The sequence below is a fragment of the Equus asinus genome, chromosome 1 (assembly GCF_041296235.1).
Source record: "Equus asinus isolate D_3611 breed Donkey chromosome 1, EquAss-T2T_v2, whole genome shotgun sequence".
In the NCBI taxonomy this organism is placed as follows: Eukaryota; Metazoa; Chordata; class Mammalia; order Perissodactyla; family Equidae; genus Equus; species Equus asinus.
Window position 1 is genome coordinate 170266813 of NC_091790.1, and position 18335 is coordinate 170285147.

Below are 18335 nucleotides of genomic sequence, written 5' to 3' on the forward strand. Positions count from 1 at the left end.
CACATAAAATTAGTAAATGTTTTCTGAGGTTCAATACCAAGAAACCAAATTATTCTAATTAATTAGGTAAGATGGCATTAAATAATGGAAAATCCATTCTCTGAGCATAATCAGTGATTTAAAAAAATTAAGTCTTGGGGGACGGCCTAGTGGCATAGTGGTTAAGTTCACACACTCCATTTTGTCAGCCCAGGGTTCACAGGTTCAGATCCCAGGTGCAGACCTACATACCAATCATCAGGCCATGCTGTGGCAGCATCCCACATACAAAACGGGAAGACTGGCACAGATGTTAGCTCAAGGACAATCTTCCTCAAGCAAAAAGTGGAGGATTGGCAATAGATGTTAGCTCAGGGCCAATCTTCCTCACCAAAAAAATAAAAGAAAAGAAAGAAAGAAAAAAATAAGTCTTTCTGGTCCATAATTTTTTCCTTTATCTACAAAAGAGGGGGAACAAGAGCAGAACCTTCAAGTAAAGTATTTCTTTTGGAGAAGTACTAAACAGGAGATTTTTATTAAGAAAGTGATCCTCTTGGGGATAAGAAGAAGGTGATGATTAAAGTCGAAGCACTAACAATGTAGTTTACTCTTCAACCCACCCGACTCTACATATGCCTAAATTTTTTGTTTCTTGGCTTTAGCCAATTGCTACTCTCTTTCCATCCCATAATTTTGTTAATGCTGTTGTATTAGCATTAAAAATAAATTCAGTTAAATTCTTATTTAGGTGACTCGAGATAATGAAAAATTTACTCCACAGACTTACGTGTACAAAATAAAATTGTGTTGTACTCACTCAGGTAGATCTCCTGATCTGAATTTCCCTAAAGATATCCTAACTTAACCCTTCTACTTATCATCACCCTTTTCTTAAGAGTATCATTACTCTATAAACCTCCAAAGAACATCCTTTTAATCTGTATCCTATTGAGGATTATCCTTCTGAACTCTTATGTTCCCTGTAGCTTCCTTTTCATTCCTGTTATATGTAAGCATTCTCTAAAGTTCCACAATTAAGGTTTCTCTCTTTCTCCCTTTCTACTCTACCATTTTTCTCCAGACTGATTCATGTGATATTCTGTATATCCAGATGATACCATGTGGTTCCACCAATCAAAATAATAGCTCCCAAATGCAGATGAGACTTCTGTATCTATCTTCTGATTTTTGAACTTGTTTCTTAGCTCTAGACTCACATTTTCAGCAATATGCAAGATAATAATAATCAATATATGTGTTGGCACTATGCTAGGAGTAGAGTTACCCACAAGGCAGATGTGGACCTTATCTTCACAGAGTTTGCAATATGGGCTAAATCATAAACAGAATAAGGGAACGACAATGTGTCAGAGAAGGGGTTTTCAAACTTTTTGGTCTCAGGATCCCTTTGTACCCTTAAAAATTACTGAAGACCCCAAAGAACTTTTGTTTATGTAGTTAATATGTATTGATATTTACTCTATTAGAAATTATAGCTGATAAAATTTTTAAAAACTTATTCATAAAAAATAGCAATAAAATAATCTTTTGCAAACATAAATAACATTTTTTGAAAAACAACTACTATTTTCAAAAGAAAAAAATTTACTGAGAAGAGTGGCACTGTTTTATATTTTTCGTAAATCTCTGATATCTGGCTAAATAGAAAATAGCTGGATAATCATGCCATCATACTTTAGTGTGCCGAAGTACTTTTTGTGTACTTCCCATTTCATCACATGGCTTATTAAAAAGACAGTTATACAACACTTCAGTTTAATAAAATTTATAATCTTTACTGCTTTATCAATGACAATCTTAGGTGAAATTGGCTTTTTTTAAATTGTGAGTGCATGGTGAAGAATACAATGACTATTAATATAGTTTGATTCCACTGTCTTGATTTGTGCTAAGGTGCCAGCAGTTTTATTCACCATTGCTTTTGAACTATCAGTACAAATGGCCACACAGTAAAAAAGGCAAATAATATCTTAATATTAACATGAAAATAAATTCAAAGACCTTCCCAAAAGGGCCTCTGAGACTCCTAGAGAGCCATGGACCACACTCTGAGATTAGCTGTGTTAGAGGAGTATGTAACCTTGTTGACCACACCAAGGAAGTTCTTCCTGAGAAAGTGAATCTTTAAGACTATATAGGGACTGGCCCCGTGGCCTAGTGGTTAAGTTCAGCACACTCTGCTTTGGCAGCCAGGTTTGGTTCCTGGGTGCAGACCTACACCACTTGTTGGCGGCCATGCTGTGGCAGCAACCCACATAAAAAATAGACGAAGACTGCCACAGATGTTAGCTCAAGGCAAATCTTCCTCAGAAAAAAAAAAAAAGACTATATATAAGAATTAACAGGAAATTATCCAGGTGAAGGTGATGAATGATGGGGTGTACGAAAATGTTCTAGGCAGAAGAAAAAACATCAGAGAGGAACTGAAATTCTACATGAATAAAAGGAAGATCAATACAGTTAAAAGGAAATGACAGTGAGAAATGAGGGAGGCAAAGGTCAATCATGAAAGAGTTTTTATATTATTTTAAGAAGCTTGGATTTTACCTCAAGGGCAAAGGGAAATCACTGAAAAGTTTTAAGTAAGAGAGTTGGCATTACCAGGTTTATGTTTCAGAAAAAATTTTCACGTTGAACTGTGGAGAATGGATTGGGAATAAGACTGGAAATCAGAGACTACTGCAATAGCCCTGGTGAGAGATGAGGATAGACAGAAGTAGACAGACTGAAGTGATACTGAGAACTTAGAACTGATAGTAGGCCTTGTTGATTAACTAGAAGTGGGAAGTGAGATGGGGGAGGGGTCAAAAATAAATTTCAAAGTTTTAGGTTTGGGTATATAGATACGTTAAATGAAACAGGGAACAGTGGAAGAGGAACAGATTTGGGTGGTTCACAGAATAGGAAAGGGGACAATATTAGCTCACTCATGACACAAGGATATCTCACAGGCACAAATGCAAATAGAGATGTCTAGTAGGCACCTAGATCAAGATCAAGGCACCTAGATGAAGGTCAAATCAGAGGTCTCAATTGGAGATACAGATTTGGGAAAAAATCTATGGGAGTAAATTAAGCTACTATGGGAGGATATGCTGAATGTGAAGAGCAGAGAGCCCAGGACCAGCATTTAAGAGACAGGCAGAGAAAGAGAACGTACTGCTATTAAGAAAGGACAAGTAAATGGACTGATAAAAAGACATGTCCTTATAGCACATGAGTTAGGATGAAGACTGATTTATTTTTTAAAGATAACACTGTAGTGATAAGGAGACGTATATGGAAGAGGTTGATTGTTAATAACACTAAATTACCATTAAGACTCATAAAACAGGTAATAATAGCATATGCCTCTGCCACTTGCATGCAATGAATGATATCCATTGACATTTATTTCAGGAAGGGTTTTAGGCTTTAGGTAATTCATTAGAAATTAGTAATTTGTTAGTTAAACACTGAAGACTCCGTTTCCTAAATTATCTTTCTATAATTTCACATATAAGCTTTACATTTTTTATTAGGTCAAATTAGATTCAATTACAGTTACTAAAAAAATAAACAACTTGTTCTACATAGTAAATCTTTAATAGTTCAGGACATAGTACACAGAACTACATAAAGAATCTTACAAACTGAGGTTAACAGAAAGAAATTTTTTGGAATGCTTTAAATCTTACCAAGGAAGCACATTTACTTTAAGAATCCCTCCAGACAGAATTTCTTTTGGTAGAAAATATTTTGTAGTCATCATTTTCTTTTATACACAGTCAGATTACAGAAGTCTGGATCATGGTATTCTTCTCATGATTTGCTGATTGAGCTCTTACCCAAATGATGATTTGAACCTATATAATCATTACTTTCCTTCTCAACATCTAGTACTTTGAGTCATTATCTGAAAGCTCAGAGCTTTGGGTTTTTTTATACGTAGTTCTTCCTACTTTTTTTAACAGCTAGAAGACTATAGAGTATTATTTTACTTTTTTAAAGAAAAGGAGACTCAGGAATGTTAGATATTTCCCCAATGGTATTCTCTGGCCCATTGCTAAAATTAGGAAAGGAACTACCTTTCTAACTTTTTAGAAAGAACTAATTGATAAGCATGAATTATTTGCATTCAGTTTATTCATAATCATCAACATACATATTTGAAACCAAGAAAACCTCCGGACGAAAACTGTACATTTTGGAGTTAGTAATACACATTATTTCTGTAGAAATAGCTTTAAAAAATTACACTATACATGGCTTTAAATGGAACCTAATATTTTGAGACTATTACTAAAACTCCAGATTAAGATATTTATAATCATAATTTTATCCTATTAACATTTCAGTAAAATAAATGAATTTTACTTTCAGGTTGAAATTTCTATTTGTATATATAGTTTAATATATAATGCATTTCAAACTAAAAGCAAAACACTACTGAAAGACAAAATTTTTAATTTATATACTGAATTATGTTCAAAAGACATTTAACTTCCTCCTTTACCAATGTAACACCTTTTACTTACTAGGATAACCCTCAATATTAAAAAGCCTGAGAAAATAAAAAGGATGGTAAAACTGAATAGAAATCAACTGCTAACTAAAACTTAAACCAAAAAAAAGACAGAAATATTAAAAATGGACCAGCATTAACATGTCTAATTAGGTCCTCTTTACTAGACAATACCTATCATCATGTATTGTATTCCCTCTCTCCGTCACAAATCTTTTAAGAATATGTCCAATATCTTATACCCTAAAGCAGAATGGAGATAAGGGCTATAGTAGTGCTCTTGGATTAGTAGTGACCATCTAATAAACAGTCTTTCTTTTGCTCAGTGCCACCTCTTCCTTTCCCCCTTTTCTCTACCAATTAACTAAATCTCAAGTAAATGACTGTAAAAACATGATTCTACTGTCCTAAATATGCCTTTCTTTCTTTCATCTCCTTCTGTTCATCTGTCTTTCTTCTGTCACCCCACCCATGTAGCATGTATTAAGCCCCTACTCCAATAACTATAAATATCAAGTAATATCCTGAGCACTAAAGAGCTGATACAAATTGACAAACACTTAAGATCCCAATACTTAAGTGAGCAAATGACACAGACAATTCTCAATAAAAGGAAATAAAGAAATGATCCTACTTCATAGCCCCGGCTTAGCTGCTAAGAGTGAACTTAGAGTGAAAACTGTGGTCCTATTTATAGCAAGGGTAATGGATATAAATGGCAGATCAGTTTCTTGTCTCATACTGACTCATTAATTAGTAATGGCTTCTTAAAGAGTGCTGTGTGAAAAAGATTCTGAGGCCAAGTCCAGGCTCGGTAGGAAAGATCCAGTGACCAATTACCCACGTTTATCATGCATTTTGGAAAGTAAAATGACAGGCTGTATGTTTCTGCCATGGCAAGTACTAGAACTTCAAAGAATGAATTTTATTTTCTTGATTTCATATGATTTTCCTTCCTTTTATTTTAAAAATTTCCTTTTTCTTCTTTTATTTTATGTATCTCTTAGAAATGCATATTAATACAATGTGAAGCCATTTTATTGCATCACATTTATAGAGTGAAAAAAATGAAAATACTCAATGCCTGCGAGTTTTGGCAAAATGGACACTTATACTGCTAGAGGTAACAGAATTAGTATTATTTTTCTAGAAAGTCACTCAGTAATATGCACAACTGCCTTGAGCCACTTATACTCTTCAGCCCAGAAATCTACTTCTGGCAATCAACCCAAGGACATAAAAATTCAAGTACAAAGAAGTTTAATGCTGAGATGAAACAAGTGTGAGAAAGGAAACAACCTAAATGTCCAAGAAAAGAATAATGTGTATAAAGCAGATTCTTTCCACCATATTATCCTTCAAAAAGGGGGCATTATATTTGAGTCCTTACAGTCTCTACATTGAGCCCTCTCAATTTCTTTACTTTGAGCAATAAAGTACTATTTGGGGAAAACTAACACTAGCTTGAAATGACTTCACACAATATAGCTGGATTGCTTAATGAGAAACCACTTAATTAACTTGGCCAAAAAAGAAAAAAAAAGAGGGCAAAGAAATTTAGTACAGATTTAGTAATTATACACAAAGGTATAGCTTTACAATTGCACTTGTTAGGTGTTTTCTTATAAAGATCATATTAAAAAGCAACATGGTCAGGCAGCTAGATGAATTCTCTAGTCTCCTTCTAGCCTTAGATTTGTTTCCATCACAAGCACCTAAAGCATAACTTAACCCTCAAATACAGACGACAATATAGTCAATCATGTTTATAAAGTCAGTGAGGATCATGTCAATTTTACTTCATATTGGGAAATGGGAAGACTGGTTCAGTGTCTTAAACTACATTCTGCTTGCCTCTCAGAATGAATTAGGAAGTGTTCTCTCTGATTGCATATTCTGGAACAGGTTGTATAAAATTGGTATCATGTTTTCCTTAAATGTTTGGTAGATTTCACCAGTGAAACCAACTGGGCCTGGTGCTTTCTGTTTTGACAGGCTATTCATGATTGATTTAACTTCTTTAATAGATATACCTATTGAGATTATCTATTTCTCCTTGTGTGAGTTTGGGAGATTGTGTCTTTCAAGGAATTGGTCCATTTCATCTAAGTTATCAAATTTGTGGGCATAGCATTATCCATAATATTCCTATACTGGGATCAGTAGGGATGGCTCCTCTTTCATTTCTAATATTAGTAATTTGTGTTTCTCCTTTATTTGGTTCTTGGTTAGCTTGGCCAGAGGTTTTTCAATTTTATTGATCTTCAAAGAACCAGCTTTTGGTTTCACTGATTTTTCTCTATTGTTTTCCTGTTTTCAATTTCATTGATTTCTGCTCGAATTTTTATTATTTCTTTTCCTCTGCTTACTCTGGATCTAACTTGCTCTTGCTTTTCTAGTTTCCTAAGGTAAAAGCCATATTATTGATTTTACATCTTTCTTCTTTTCTAATATATGCATTCAATGCTATAAATTTCCTTCTGAGCATGCTTTCACTACATTACATAAATTTTGATGAGATACATTTTCATTTAGCACAAAATATTTTAAAATTTCTCTTGAGGCTTCTTGTTTGACCCATGTGTTAATTAGAAGTGTGTTGTTTAATCTATAAATATTTTGAGATGTTCCAGCTTTCTTTCAGCTACTGATTTCTATTTAAGTCTATTGTGGTCTGAGAGAATACTTTCTTATGATGATCTATCTTTTTAAATTTGTTAAGGTATGTTTTATGACCCAGATATGGTCTATTTTGTGAATATTTTGAAAAAACATAAATACTTTTTCAAAGGCAGCAAAGTAAGTACTTACTTTGTATTATTTACAAGTATATATGTGTAAGATGAAGGAGGGTCAGGACACAGCTATCCTAATGTTAAAATGAATGGGTGGTAATTGGGGTTTAGGATAAAATTTCCAGTAATCACATGATATACAGATTCAGTAAGCGTGACATCTCAATTTTGAGATATAAATGACTTAAAAAGTGACTCTAATAGTAAACATTTGGTTTTCATGAAATGTAAGTGACAAAAAAAAATTACAAGTATTTTTGCTATATGAGCCCTCGCTTTCTGAACCCAGAAATCAAAATGACTTAAATAGATATTTTGAGGTAAGATTGGCAAAAAGATAACCTTGCTATCTAAACTTGCTTTCCAAAGTCAGAAGTCAAATAGATTTAGATAGTAAGGGGTACATATCCTCCTATATGATAATATCTATAAATAAATGAACATCTGACCTTTGACTATTTCATCTACCTCTCTAAAAGTGTGTGTGTCAGAGAGAAAGAATGACAGACTCTTTAGGAAAATTGAGTATTATTTTGTATTCAGGATCATTTTATATTTAGACACAGAGTAGCAGATTTTATGATGAAATATACTGCAGAATGAGTAGTTTAATAGAATGAGAAGAGCAGTTTACAAAATTCTTATATGTGGTCTCTGTTGTGTAAAAAGCAATGCCCATTAAAGACTGGAAAGAAATGTGCCTAAATGTAACAAGGTTGGAGTAATAACTTTCTATACCTATAATCTTCTCTACACGCAAATTTTTCATACCGTGATCTTATTTCATTTGTAATCAGTGATTTTAACACAATACAATAAGTACTATAATAAAGGTATAAAAAGTTTTAATACTGGTACCAAAAAGTACCAGCTCTTTTGAGAAATTTATGTTAAGTTCTGGAAGGGAAGACACTTCAAGTATAGCCTAATATAATATAACAACAGTTTATCAGAAAGAGGATATATCACACTTGCAACTGCCACAAAGTGAGAACAAGCATGTACCACTAGGGGAATTTAAATTGTTCCATATGATTAGAATACAAGCTGCAAGAATGGCAAGGAAGAACAGGAAGAACAAGTCTATACACACACATTGGGGCCAGATGCTATACAAAGGAGTCCAGTTTTTAGAATGAAGAAAATCCAAACCTAGCCATCCTAGGTTAAATCATTTCAATGTTTAATTTCAATACTAAGTAAATCCTGACCTGCAACAATCATATTTGGATGCTTTCCTTTAAACACTTAAAACCAAATTAATTTTTCTTCTTTAAACCAAAGACAGGCATTTCTTGACTATGGCAAGGCAGAGGTGGGCAAATCCACTCAAGAACAGCTATAAAATTGGACACAATCATCAAAAACAACCATTTCAGGGCTCAAACAAAGGCAAATAAGTCAACAAGTGTTTATTCATGAAAACTAGCTGAACCCAGGTTAACAAAGTGGGGATCTGTGGTGTCCTTGCCTGAAGCTGCTCTCATCACCCCAGCCCCTCTTCAGTTGGTACGGAAATTCTTCAAGAACAGGGCTGTGAAAAACAGCAGCTTTACTGCTGGAAGGGGCTAACATGATTTGGAGCAAAGGGTGAAAAATCCACACAGCATTGTCAGTAAAAGTAGCAAACTTGGTAGGAAACAAACAGGGAAAGTCAGCAGCTATGCTAGCCTCAGGCTGCAGTTTTGGTTGGGCTGAGCTGTGGACTGGAGGGCTAGTCAGAAATTTAACAGAAAAATCCTGTAAATGAGAGGGGCTAGATAAGCTCCCCACATAGCCTTGGCTGACTGGGAGGCTAAATGAACATGCATAGGAGACCCAAGAGGGCCTAGTGGAAAGTTAAAGGTGAAGCCGACTTGAAAACTGCCTAAATTTTAAACACTCTCTAAAGTCACATACATCCACAGGCAGAGAGGGTGGAAGCCTTACTGGCTCAAGAGGTGTCTGAGCACTAAGCTATGCAGATACACATGCAAACCTTAGGAAACCAGACTAAAAAATAAAAATAACAATAATGTACAAAATACCAGAGAGACAGACCCCACAGATTAAGTCCAAGCAAATTACTAAAAAACCACGACTACCACTACCACCATTACCCTCCTTGTGGGATAAAACCCAAAATGAGAGTTTCTAAAATATATCAAAAATATATGGGACAGTTTTCAGAAAAAATTATAAGACATGCAAAGAAAAACAGGAAAGTGTGGTCCACACTTAAGAAAAACAGAAGTAAATGGACTCTGAGAAAGCCCAAATATTGGATTTAGCAGACTTCAAATCAGCTATTATAAAAATGTTCAAAGAATTCAAAGAAACCATGTCTAAAGAATTACAGGAAAATATGATATCAATGACTCATCAAATATGGTAATCTAAACAATGAAACAGACAATAAAAAAGAACCATACAGAAATTCTAGGGTTGATATTTTCCATGTGTACCTGTTTTTGATACAGTATAACTATATAATTTCTTACACTAGTCAGCATTTTAAAAATATTTTAAAATGTTCATAACAGCTAAGTTATAGGATGTTTAGTTAAGTCATTATACTTCGTAAGCTTACTAAAAAGTAACCTCTGAATAAAGGTAAAGATGTAGTAACCTTTGAATAAAGGTAAAGATTTGCCTACTGAACTAATCAAAGGTACTTTAATTTTTAAATGAAATTGCTTATAACCAGATAACATTTTCAACATGGTGTAAAATCAAATAACCAAAGGTAATGCTATGTTGATATCTACGACTTGGGACTGTTTTGAGAGGTTAATTTAATTTAGTTTTCATGGTTAGCTCTCAGTGTTTATCAGGAATGTTTCTAGAATTACTCAAGTTTATCATTTTCAAGAGATTAATAAAATATTACTTGATACCACAAATCTATTCTGGTACTAGGGCATATAAATAATTTTAATGCTATTAATAATTAATTGGATTATAATATGCACGTACATACATACACACACACATACACAATGGAATACTATTAGTCGTAAAAAAGAAGGAAATCCTGCTATTTGCAACAACATGGATAGATCCTGAGGGCACTACGCTAAATGAAATAAGTCACACAGAGAAAGACAAATACTGTATGATCTCACTTCTATGTGGAATCTAAAAAAACCAAACTCATAGAAACAGATATCAGATTTGTGGTTGCCAGAGGCAGGGAGTGAGGGTGGAGGAACTGGATGAAAGGTACAAACTTCCAATTATATTCTGGGGATGTAATGTACAACACGATGACTGTAGTTAACAATGCTGTATAGTAAATTTGAAAGTTGCTAAGAGAATAGGTCTTAAAAGTTCTTATCATAAGGAAAAAAATATAATGTGAGGTGAGGGATGTTAACTATGTGAGGTTATAGATGTTAACTAACCTTACTGTGGTAAACATTTCACAATATATTCACATATCAAATCATTATATTGTACACCTTAAACCTGTACAATGTTTTATGTCAATTATATCTCAATAAACTGGAAAAATACTTAAGTACTTATTAAATAAAACGTGCCTATATGCATACATATATTACTAGCAGGCAGATTATATCAACGATAAAATAATGGCAATTGGTTCTATTACCAATCTTCCATTTATTCCTTATTTGTGCTTTCTTAGTGAATAAGCCACTTTAAACAAAGGTTAATTGAATTTTGCTGTTTTGATTCTTTGTATTACCATAAGAATAAAAATTATTATAAAATTTAATAAACTATTCTTTCTTGTTTTTAGCGAGGACATTCTATGTTATAGAACCACTAGGTTTCCAGACAGCTCTGAAAACTTTATGCTAGTTTTCTATCTAATAATATTACAAATCTACATTTCTCAATGTAACATATTACCAGCAAACTGTCCACTACTTGGTGTAAACTGTTACACTGTTTTTACATTATTAATACAGCTATCCATGATAACGTTAATAATCGAAGTAGAAAAACTCTACTTACTCAGTTATAAATTCAGGGTTTGTAAAGCTGAGGTTGGTTAAATGACCTTCAAGTTTAGAAGACTCATGTGTATTTAAGGCTGGAGTGGTCTTAGTGGCGAGTACAGCTCTTTTTTCATCTTTTTCAAGTGCTTTTCTCTTCCCACCATTTTGGAAATATTCTCTGCATACACTACAAAGCAAAATAAAATTATATTTTAAAACACTAGGTATGAATATAAAATAAAATAGGAAAACAGCATTTATTAATCAAAATGGGAAACTTTCAAATTATAGATTGCTATTTTGAAAATGTCACATAGAGGTAAGTTTGAGCACCTGTAGCACTTTCAAATTTTTAAAATTACCATACAACATAGCATGATCATAGATTAGGTTTAATAAAAGTATGTTTTTCAGGAGTACAGATATACCTGTATGTTTTGCTAAACTTTATTCTTAACTAAAGCATAAATTCCTCCAGAAAAGCTTAGATAACTCTGCTATTCAGTGACAGCATCCAAAAACAACAGTAGTCACAGTTAATTATCAGCTAGCTTCACTGGTAGTAGACAGATATCTCATCAGTTTTTCACATTCCTCCTGGTTTATGAAAACAAAGTCAGGTTGTCAACATACTAAGAATCATTTATCCTCTTATTTGCTCTGAGAGAAAGGCATAAAAATCTAGTTCAGGTAAAAATGGTATCATGTCATAAAGGTATACATTCAGAGAGAACAAAGGTTTGAATATAGTAGTGGTTTTTATAACATTTAGAAATTATTCCTGTTGATCAAGGGATCATTCCTGCTTGTCCCAATTCTTATACTATTAAAATGTAGATTTTCCAAAATGTATCATTTTAAGCTCATATAGTTTAGTCCACATCAGGTTGCTATCCAGAATCAGAAACTGATGACTGGCATAACCTTAAACAATTTTCTTCATACCTAATATAATTTTTCTGTGAAGATAGTAGGGCACATGCCTGGGTATGTAATAGGACAACAAACATGAACCATAGAATCAACTCAAAAACTCAAACACTTATTAGCTATTAAAGCCAAGAAACTTAAAGGAAAAAAAGAACAATGAGACCTAGATCTGGCCCTTGAACTTCCAATGTGAAAGGAGATACACACTTGAAAACAATTAACTGATGTACTTATCAAAGCTACTTAAAGTGAATGAGAATGGAATCTAAACACATTTTCTTTCTTTTCAGATTTTTTTAAGAATACATAGTTGCATATTTTTTAGTTGTGGGTCCTTCTAGTCGTGGCAGGTGGGACGCTGCCTCAGCATGGCTTGATGAGCAGTGCCATGTCCGCGCCCAGGATCCGCACTGGTGAAACCCTGGGAACCGCCGAAGCAGAATGCGCAAACTTAACCACTCGGCCACGGGGCCAGCCCCTCTTTTCAGATTCTTAAAATAAACCACATTATTATTACATATAGCTCATACTTTGAACAAAGCTAGACTATTTTTCTCCATAGGCAACACTTGGTGAAGTTCCAAAAACAAATGTCAAAAATAGTTAAGAATTGATTAATTAATTTAAAACTGATTTCTGCAAATAGAACTATGGCGTAAGGGAATAATACTCATTTCTCCCCATACTTATAGGATGCTATTAGTTTAACTTCAGTTTTTCTAAGTATCTATTTATCAACTTACCTATAGAAATTTAGTTTTAACTCTAATTATATACAGGAGTTGAACTCACTCATCATTAATCAAACATTTATTAAGTACCTATCAAGTGTCAGGCACAGGGGTGACGGGAAAGCCAACTGAAGAAAGCATAGCTGCCCTCAAGGAGCTCAGACTAGTGAAGGAGACAAATAATTATATAAAAATGAAGAAAATACAATTGATAAATACCTAACCCAACTAAAATCAGTAATACAAGCTGATTTTAGAAAGATAAGTTGGAATTAATCAGGCAAGGAAGAATGTTCGTTAAGCAAGAAAGTGCTTTCTTGGCAGAGAGAACAGCATGAGGAAAGGCATGGAAGAGAAAAGCAGTATGGATCCTGCAGAGATGGATATCGGTTCAAGGCATGTGAAATTTAAAGTGCCAGGCAGAAAATGGATGGATTGATGGATAAACTCGTAAGTGAAAAGGCCCTGAGGCTAGCACACATAAAGAGAGGAATGGTAGCCAGGTGACACTGGAGATTAGCAAGCTTCAGATCATGCAAGATTCAGGCCAATTTAGAAATGTGGCCTGTAAAACTCTAACGACAGAAAGTGGTTTAGTAGTTTCCTAGAGTGGGGAGTGGGGCTGATTGCAAGGGTGTACAATGGAGCTTTCTGAGAGATGGAATTGTTCTATTATCTTGACAGTGGTGGTGGCTATATAAGTGTAAATAATTGTCAATACCCACTGAACTGTACACTAGAATGTATTTTACTGTTTATAAATTAAACCTTAGGAAGATTCATAAAAAAATGTAGCCTTGGGGCTGGCCCCGTGGCCGAGTGGTTAAGTTCGCATGCTCCGCTGCAGGCGGCCCAGTGTTTCGTTGGTTCGAATCCTGGGTGCGGACATGGCACTGCTCATCAGACCACACTGAGGCAGCGTCCCACATGCCACAACTAGAAGAACCCACAACAAAGAATACACAACTATGTACCGGGGGGGCGTTGGGGAGAAAAAGGAAATAATAAAATCTTTAAAAAAAAAAAAAAATGTAGCCTTTATCACCTTGGAATTAATACTAAAAATAATGCCTCTATCATATAACATTTCACTAAGGCATGAAACAAGAGTAAAGAGCTTGCCTACCTTTCTATGAGGTAGAACTATATACAATTGCTGATATTCAATAGTTCTTGAGCCACAAAAATTGCCATTTTATACAGTTCAATCTCATAGTTGTCTAGAAACTCAGCAGCAAAATACTTAAAGGTTTAGAATTCTAGGTTCTCACAGGAATAATAACAGCCATCTAAATTCCAATCTCCCTATGCACCTTCCAAAAAATATAAATTTTTAGGAAAAGTAAAAACAGTTCATACCTATGGCATATCTAGGAAACAGAACAGAATTTCATTTTACATATAATTGGGGAAATAAAAATCTGAGGCCAAGTGAGTTGGCCTTGGAGCCACCAAAAGCAGAATTAGATGAGGACTCTGTAAATGAGAGGAAGGTATGATAGGGTCTTAGAGGTGGCAAAAAACAGATAACACCAGCTGAGTTTCACCATCAAGAGAGGATCCGATTCTGAGTGAGGGAATCTTAAGAAGAGATTTGGGACAAAGTGAATCAGAGCATTAGCCACTGGAAGGCCAAAACGAAGGAGTTTGGAAAGTATATGGGAAGTGCTGTCAACAAAGGTGAGAGCCTTGAGAAGATATTCTTTCTGGGGGGAGAAAAGAGGCACCTTGAAAAAAGAGAAATATCTCTGAAAGTGTGGTCATAAAGGGAAAGAATGAAGCAATTAAGGATAAGGAGCCTACTGAGATGTTATAATCTATACATATAATCTATACATAAACAATCATAAATCAGATGAAAAGAGGACAATATTTATTAAACGAATTCCATTTTTGTATTTGTAGCAATCAAGCAAGGTTCTTTGGAATTAAGAAACAAAGTAAGCCACCCAAACTCCTACCTACACATCTAGAGATGCTCCAACATAATAGACAAAATACATAAGAGCAATGCCCAGTGAATCCAGCAATCATACAAGTTTCTAGAAGGGAAGAGAAAGACAACCAAAACTTTCATGAAAATTATATGTAAAAAATATACTCAACCTCATTCATAAGAGAAATGTAAATTAAAACCACACAGAGATACCAATTCCCGTCTATCAGACTGGCAAAAATTCAACAGGTGAGCAACATAGTCTGTTGGTGAGGTTGTGGAGAATTAGGTATTCTTGTTTTTTGCTGATGGAATTGTAAAATGATATAACTTCTGTGGAGGATGATTTGGCAATATCCAACAAAATCACATATGCATTTAGTCTTTTACCCTGCAATTCCACATCTAGGAATCTACAAAGATAAAATGCCAAAAATACAAAATGAATATGCACAGGGTTATTCATTACAGCACTATTTATAACAGGAAAAGCTTGTAAATAACTTTATCAAAATGAGGACGATATCTATATACTTGTGATGGTTAATTTATGTGTCAACTTGATTGGGCCACAAGGTGCCTATATATATCTGGGTCAAACATTCTGGGTGTTTCTATGAGGATGTTTCTGGATGAGACTGACATTTTTTTTTAATTAATTTTTTACTGAGGTAACATTGGTTTATAACATTATATAAATTTCAGGTATACATTATTATATTTCAAGGGATTAACATTTAAATTGGTAGACTGAGTAAGGCAGATTGTCCTTCATAATGTGGGTGAGACTCATCCAATTACTTGAAGGTTTGCATAGAATATAAATGCTGAACCTTCCTGGAGTATGAGTGATTCCTCTTGTCTGACTTCCTTTGAACTGGGACAATGGATTTTTCCTGCTTTCAGACTCAAAGTGAAACATCAGCTCTTCCTGGGTGTCGAGTCTGTTGGCCTTAGGACTGGAACTACACCGTTGGTTCTCCTGGGTCTCCAGTGTGTCAACTCATCCTGCAGATCTTGGGACTTGTCAGCCTCCATAAACATGTGAGCCAATTCTCTGGAAAACCCTGACTAGTACAAAATCAAATAGAGTGATCTCCATGACATATTATTAAGTAAAAAACCAAGGTACAAACTAGAGTGTATAACATGTACCACTTGAATAGGTAAGAAAGGGTGGATGTGTGTATGTGTATGTGAATCTGCTTATTTCTACAAAAAGAAGCACTGGTAGGAAAAACAAGAAACAAATGAAGAAAATGGACAGGAGCCTTTTCTAAGTATAGCTTTAGATAAAGCTTTCACTTTTGAACCATGTAAATGTTTTATAACCCCCCAAATTAAAAAAGGGGGAAAACCCCATAAAACTGAAAAGAAAGTGAAACCAACTGTATAGTAAATTGGTAACATAACCATACACAAAAGAACTGTCTGTAACTTTTTTTTTATTATTTAAAAAATTGTTTTTTGAGGAATATTAGCCCTGAGCTAATATCTGCCGCCAATCCTCCTCTTTTTGCTGAGGAAGACTGGCCCTGAGCTAACATCCGTGCCCATCTTCCTCCACTTTATATGTGGAACGCCTACCACAGCATGGCTTGCCAAGCAGTGCCATGTCCACACCCGGGATCCGACCCGGCGAACCCCGGGCCGCCGAAGTGGAACACGTGAACTTAACAGCTGTGCAACCAGGCCAGCCCCCAGAACTGTCTGTAACTTTTAAACATAGTATTCTCTTAGTGGGATATGTTTCAAAGACAAAAGAACTGCAAAGAAATCTTAAACTTTACTCAGTTTACTGTTAGAAGTAAAACTGGTATTGTAATTTTGAAACCATTTTATGTGAACTGTAGGACAAAGCAAATGTGTTAATGTTACTCAGAACTAAGTCCTTCAGTGTAACAGAAAAGATACAAATATGAAACAAAGTTAGGCAAAAATCCTGTAATGATACATTTAAATAGAAAATATCAATTATGAATTTAAGACTATATATGAATATTTTTTCTAATTCTCTTCACTGAAAATCTGCACAAGAAAGGACACCCCGGCAGCACATCTAGTACCCAGATCTTAATTTCTAAATGCCATTTCCCACTAAAAGAAACTAGGGCTCCTTGAAGAAAGAGTTTGATTCTAGGTCTTGTGCAGGGAAAGTAAAGGCTCATCTTATAATAGGACTGCAAGAAAGTCCTCAAAGGTGATTTAAGAACACAGAAGCCAACTGTGAAAGGGCTCCCACTGGCTAAATATAGAATTAGAATACCAAAAAAAAAAAATCAAACACTGATAGAAAAAGTGAATAAATAACAATCCAGGAGGCTACAGTGATATTCAAAACAAAAAAAAACCCCAAAAAACCCACCCCCCAAAACCTTACTTGTCCCAATTGAAATTAACTATTACATGAACTCCTTACTGTGAATATTGGTAATTAAACAGAAAGAATTACTAATATATATTTATTTTTACCCAGACTTTCTGGAGAACATGTAATCATTCCCTGATCATAAAGGAAAGATTTTATTTATAAGAATGACAGCTAATAAATGCAAGGAATGATACAATTTAAGAAATCATTTTGCAACCCCAAATGAAATAATTAATGGAAGTAAACCTGTTAGTTGAAAAACTTTTGGGAGACAGGATTGATCCACGAGCCAACATATCACTTTTACTTGCTAATTGCAAAGGGAAAACATAAGCTTATAACGAAAGGATCTGGTAGGTACCACCCTAAACAAACAGCAAAATTTAGCATCTCTAATGGTGGAATAACCTGACAATAAGAAATTGCTAATGTGATGCAATGTGAACTATGCAGTTTCACCTAATAGATATTTTGGCAAAAATATGTGACCTGAATCAACACGTTAGACCCAACTTTCAGTTCACAAGAAATAAAGAGATTGAAGAAGTAGTTAAATGGTACCATGAGAAAACAATCAAATCCAAAACAGGACACAAAGCTGGTTGTGGATTAGGATACAGACAACAATCATAACAGATCCTTGGTTATGCTGTAACTAGAAAAAAACCTACCCAATCTAAAATACAACATATTAAAAAGAAGTTGAGAGAGCTGAGGATGCAAAGTCTTCTAAAGGAACTAAATCCCAGAGAGAGACAAGCCCTTCCTAGATGAGAAGGAATCACAGGCACTTTGTGCATTTGTTGAAAAGGTGCATAGGCAGCAGAGGATCAAATCTTCCATTTAGAGGGACTCTGTTTGATTAAAGGAAAACCAGCACAGCTTTTAATGGCTGCTTAGAATGATGTGACAGATTGGAATCTTTAAGAAACCCAAATGCAGAGATAGTTCTCATTTTCTTCCTGCTTCCCCTGATATGTCTTTTTTCTATTATGAAAAAGGCAGTGAGGCAGCACTGGAGGCCTGGTGCAGAACTAAAAAGCAGAGAAAATTCTCTGCACTCTTCTGTGGGATTAAGTCTCAGAGTCCTGTTAGAGGATGGTGCCTGCAATAACCGTAGAACA

General features: G+C 34.7%; 1 protein-coding gene and 1 long non-coding RNA gene across 2 annotated transcripts in view; one reads left to right on the top strand and one right to left on the bottom strand.

The window, feature by feature from the left end:
- The window catches only part of LOC123282857 (uncharacterized), a 65601-nt gene extending 48475 nt beyond the window's left edge, over window positions 1–17126 (top strand). Inside the window, exon 3 of the long non-coding RNA XR_006523149.2 lies at window positions 15747–17126. This is a non-coding gene — a long non-coding RNA (uncharacterized lncRNA). The remainder of the gene's footprint in view (window positions 1–15746) is intronic.
- The window catches only part of SAMTOR (S-adenosylmethionine sensor upstream of mTORC1), a 71413-nt gene that overhangs the window by 33864 nt on the left and 19214 nt on the right, over window positions 1–18335 (bottom strand). Inside the window, exon 3 of the mRNA XM_014849992.3 lies at window positions 11260–11430. Within this exon, the coding sequence (XP_014705478.3) occupies window positions 11260–11430 (171 nt within the window). The remainder of the gene's footprint in view (window positions 1–11259; window positions 11431–18335) is intronic.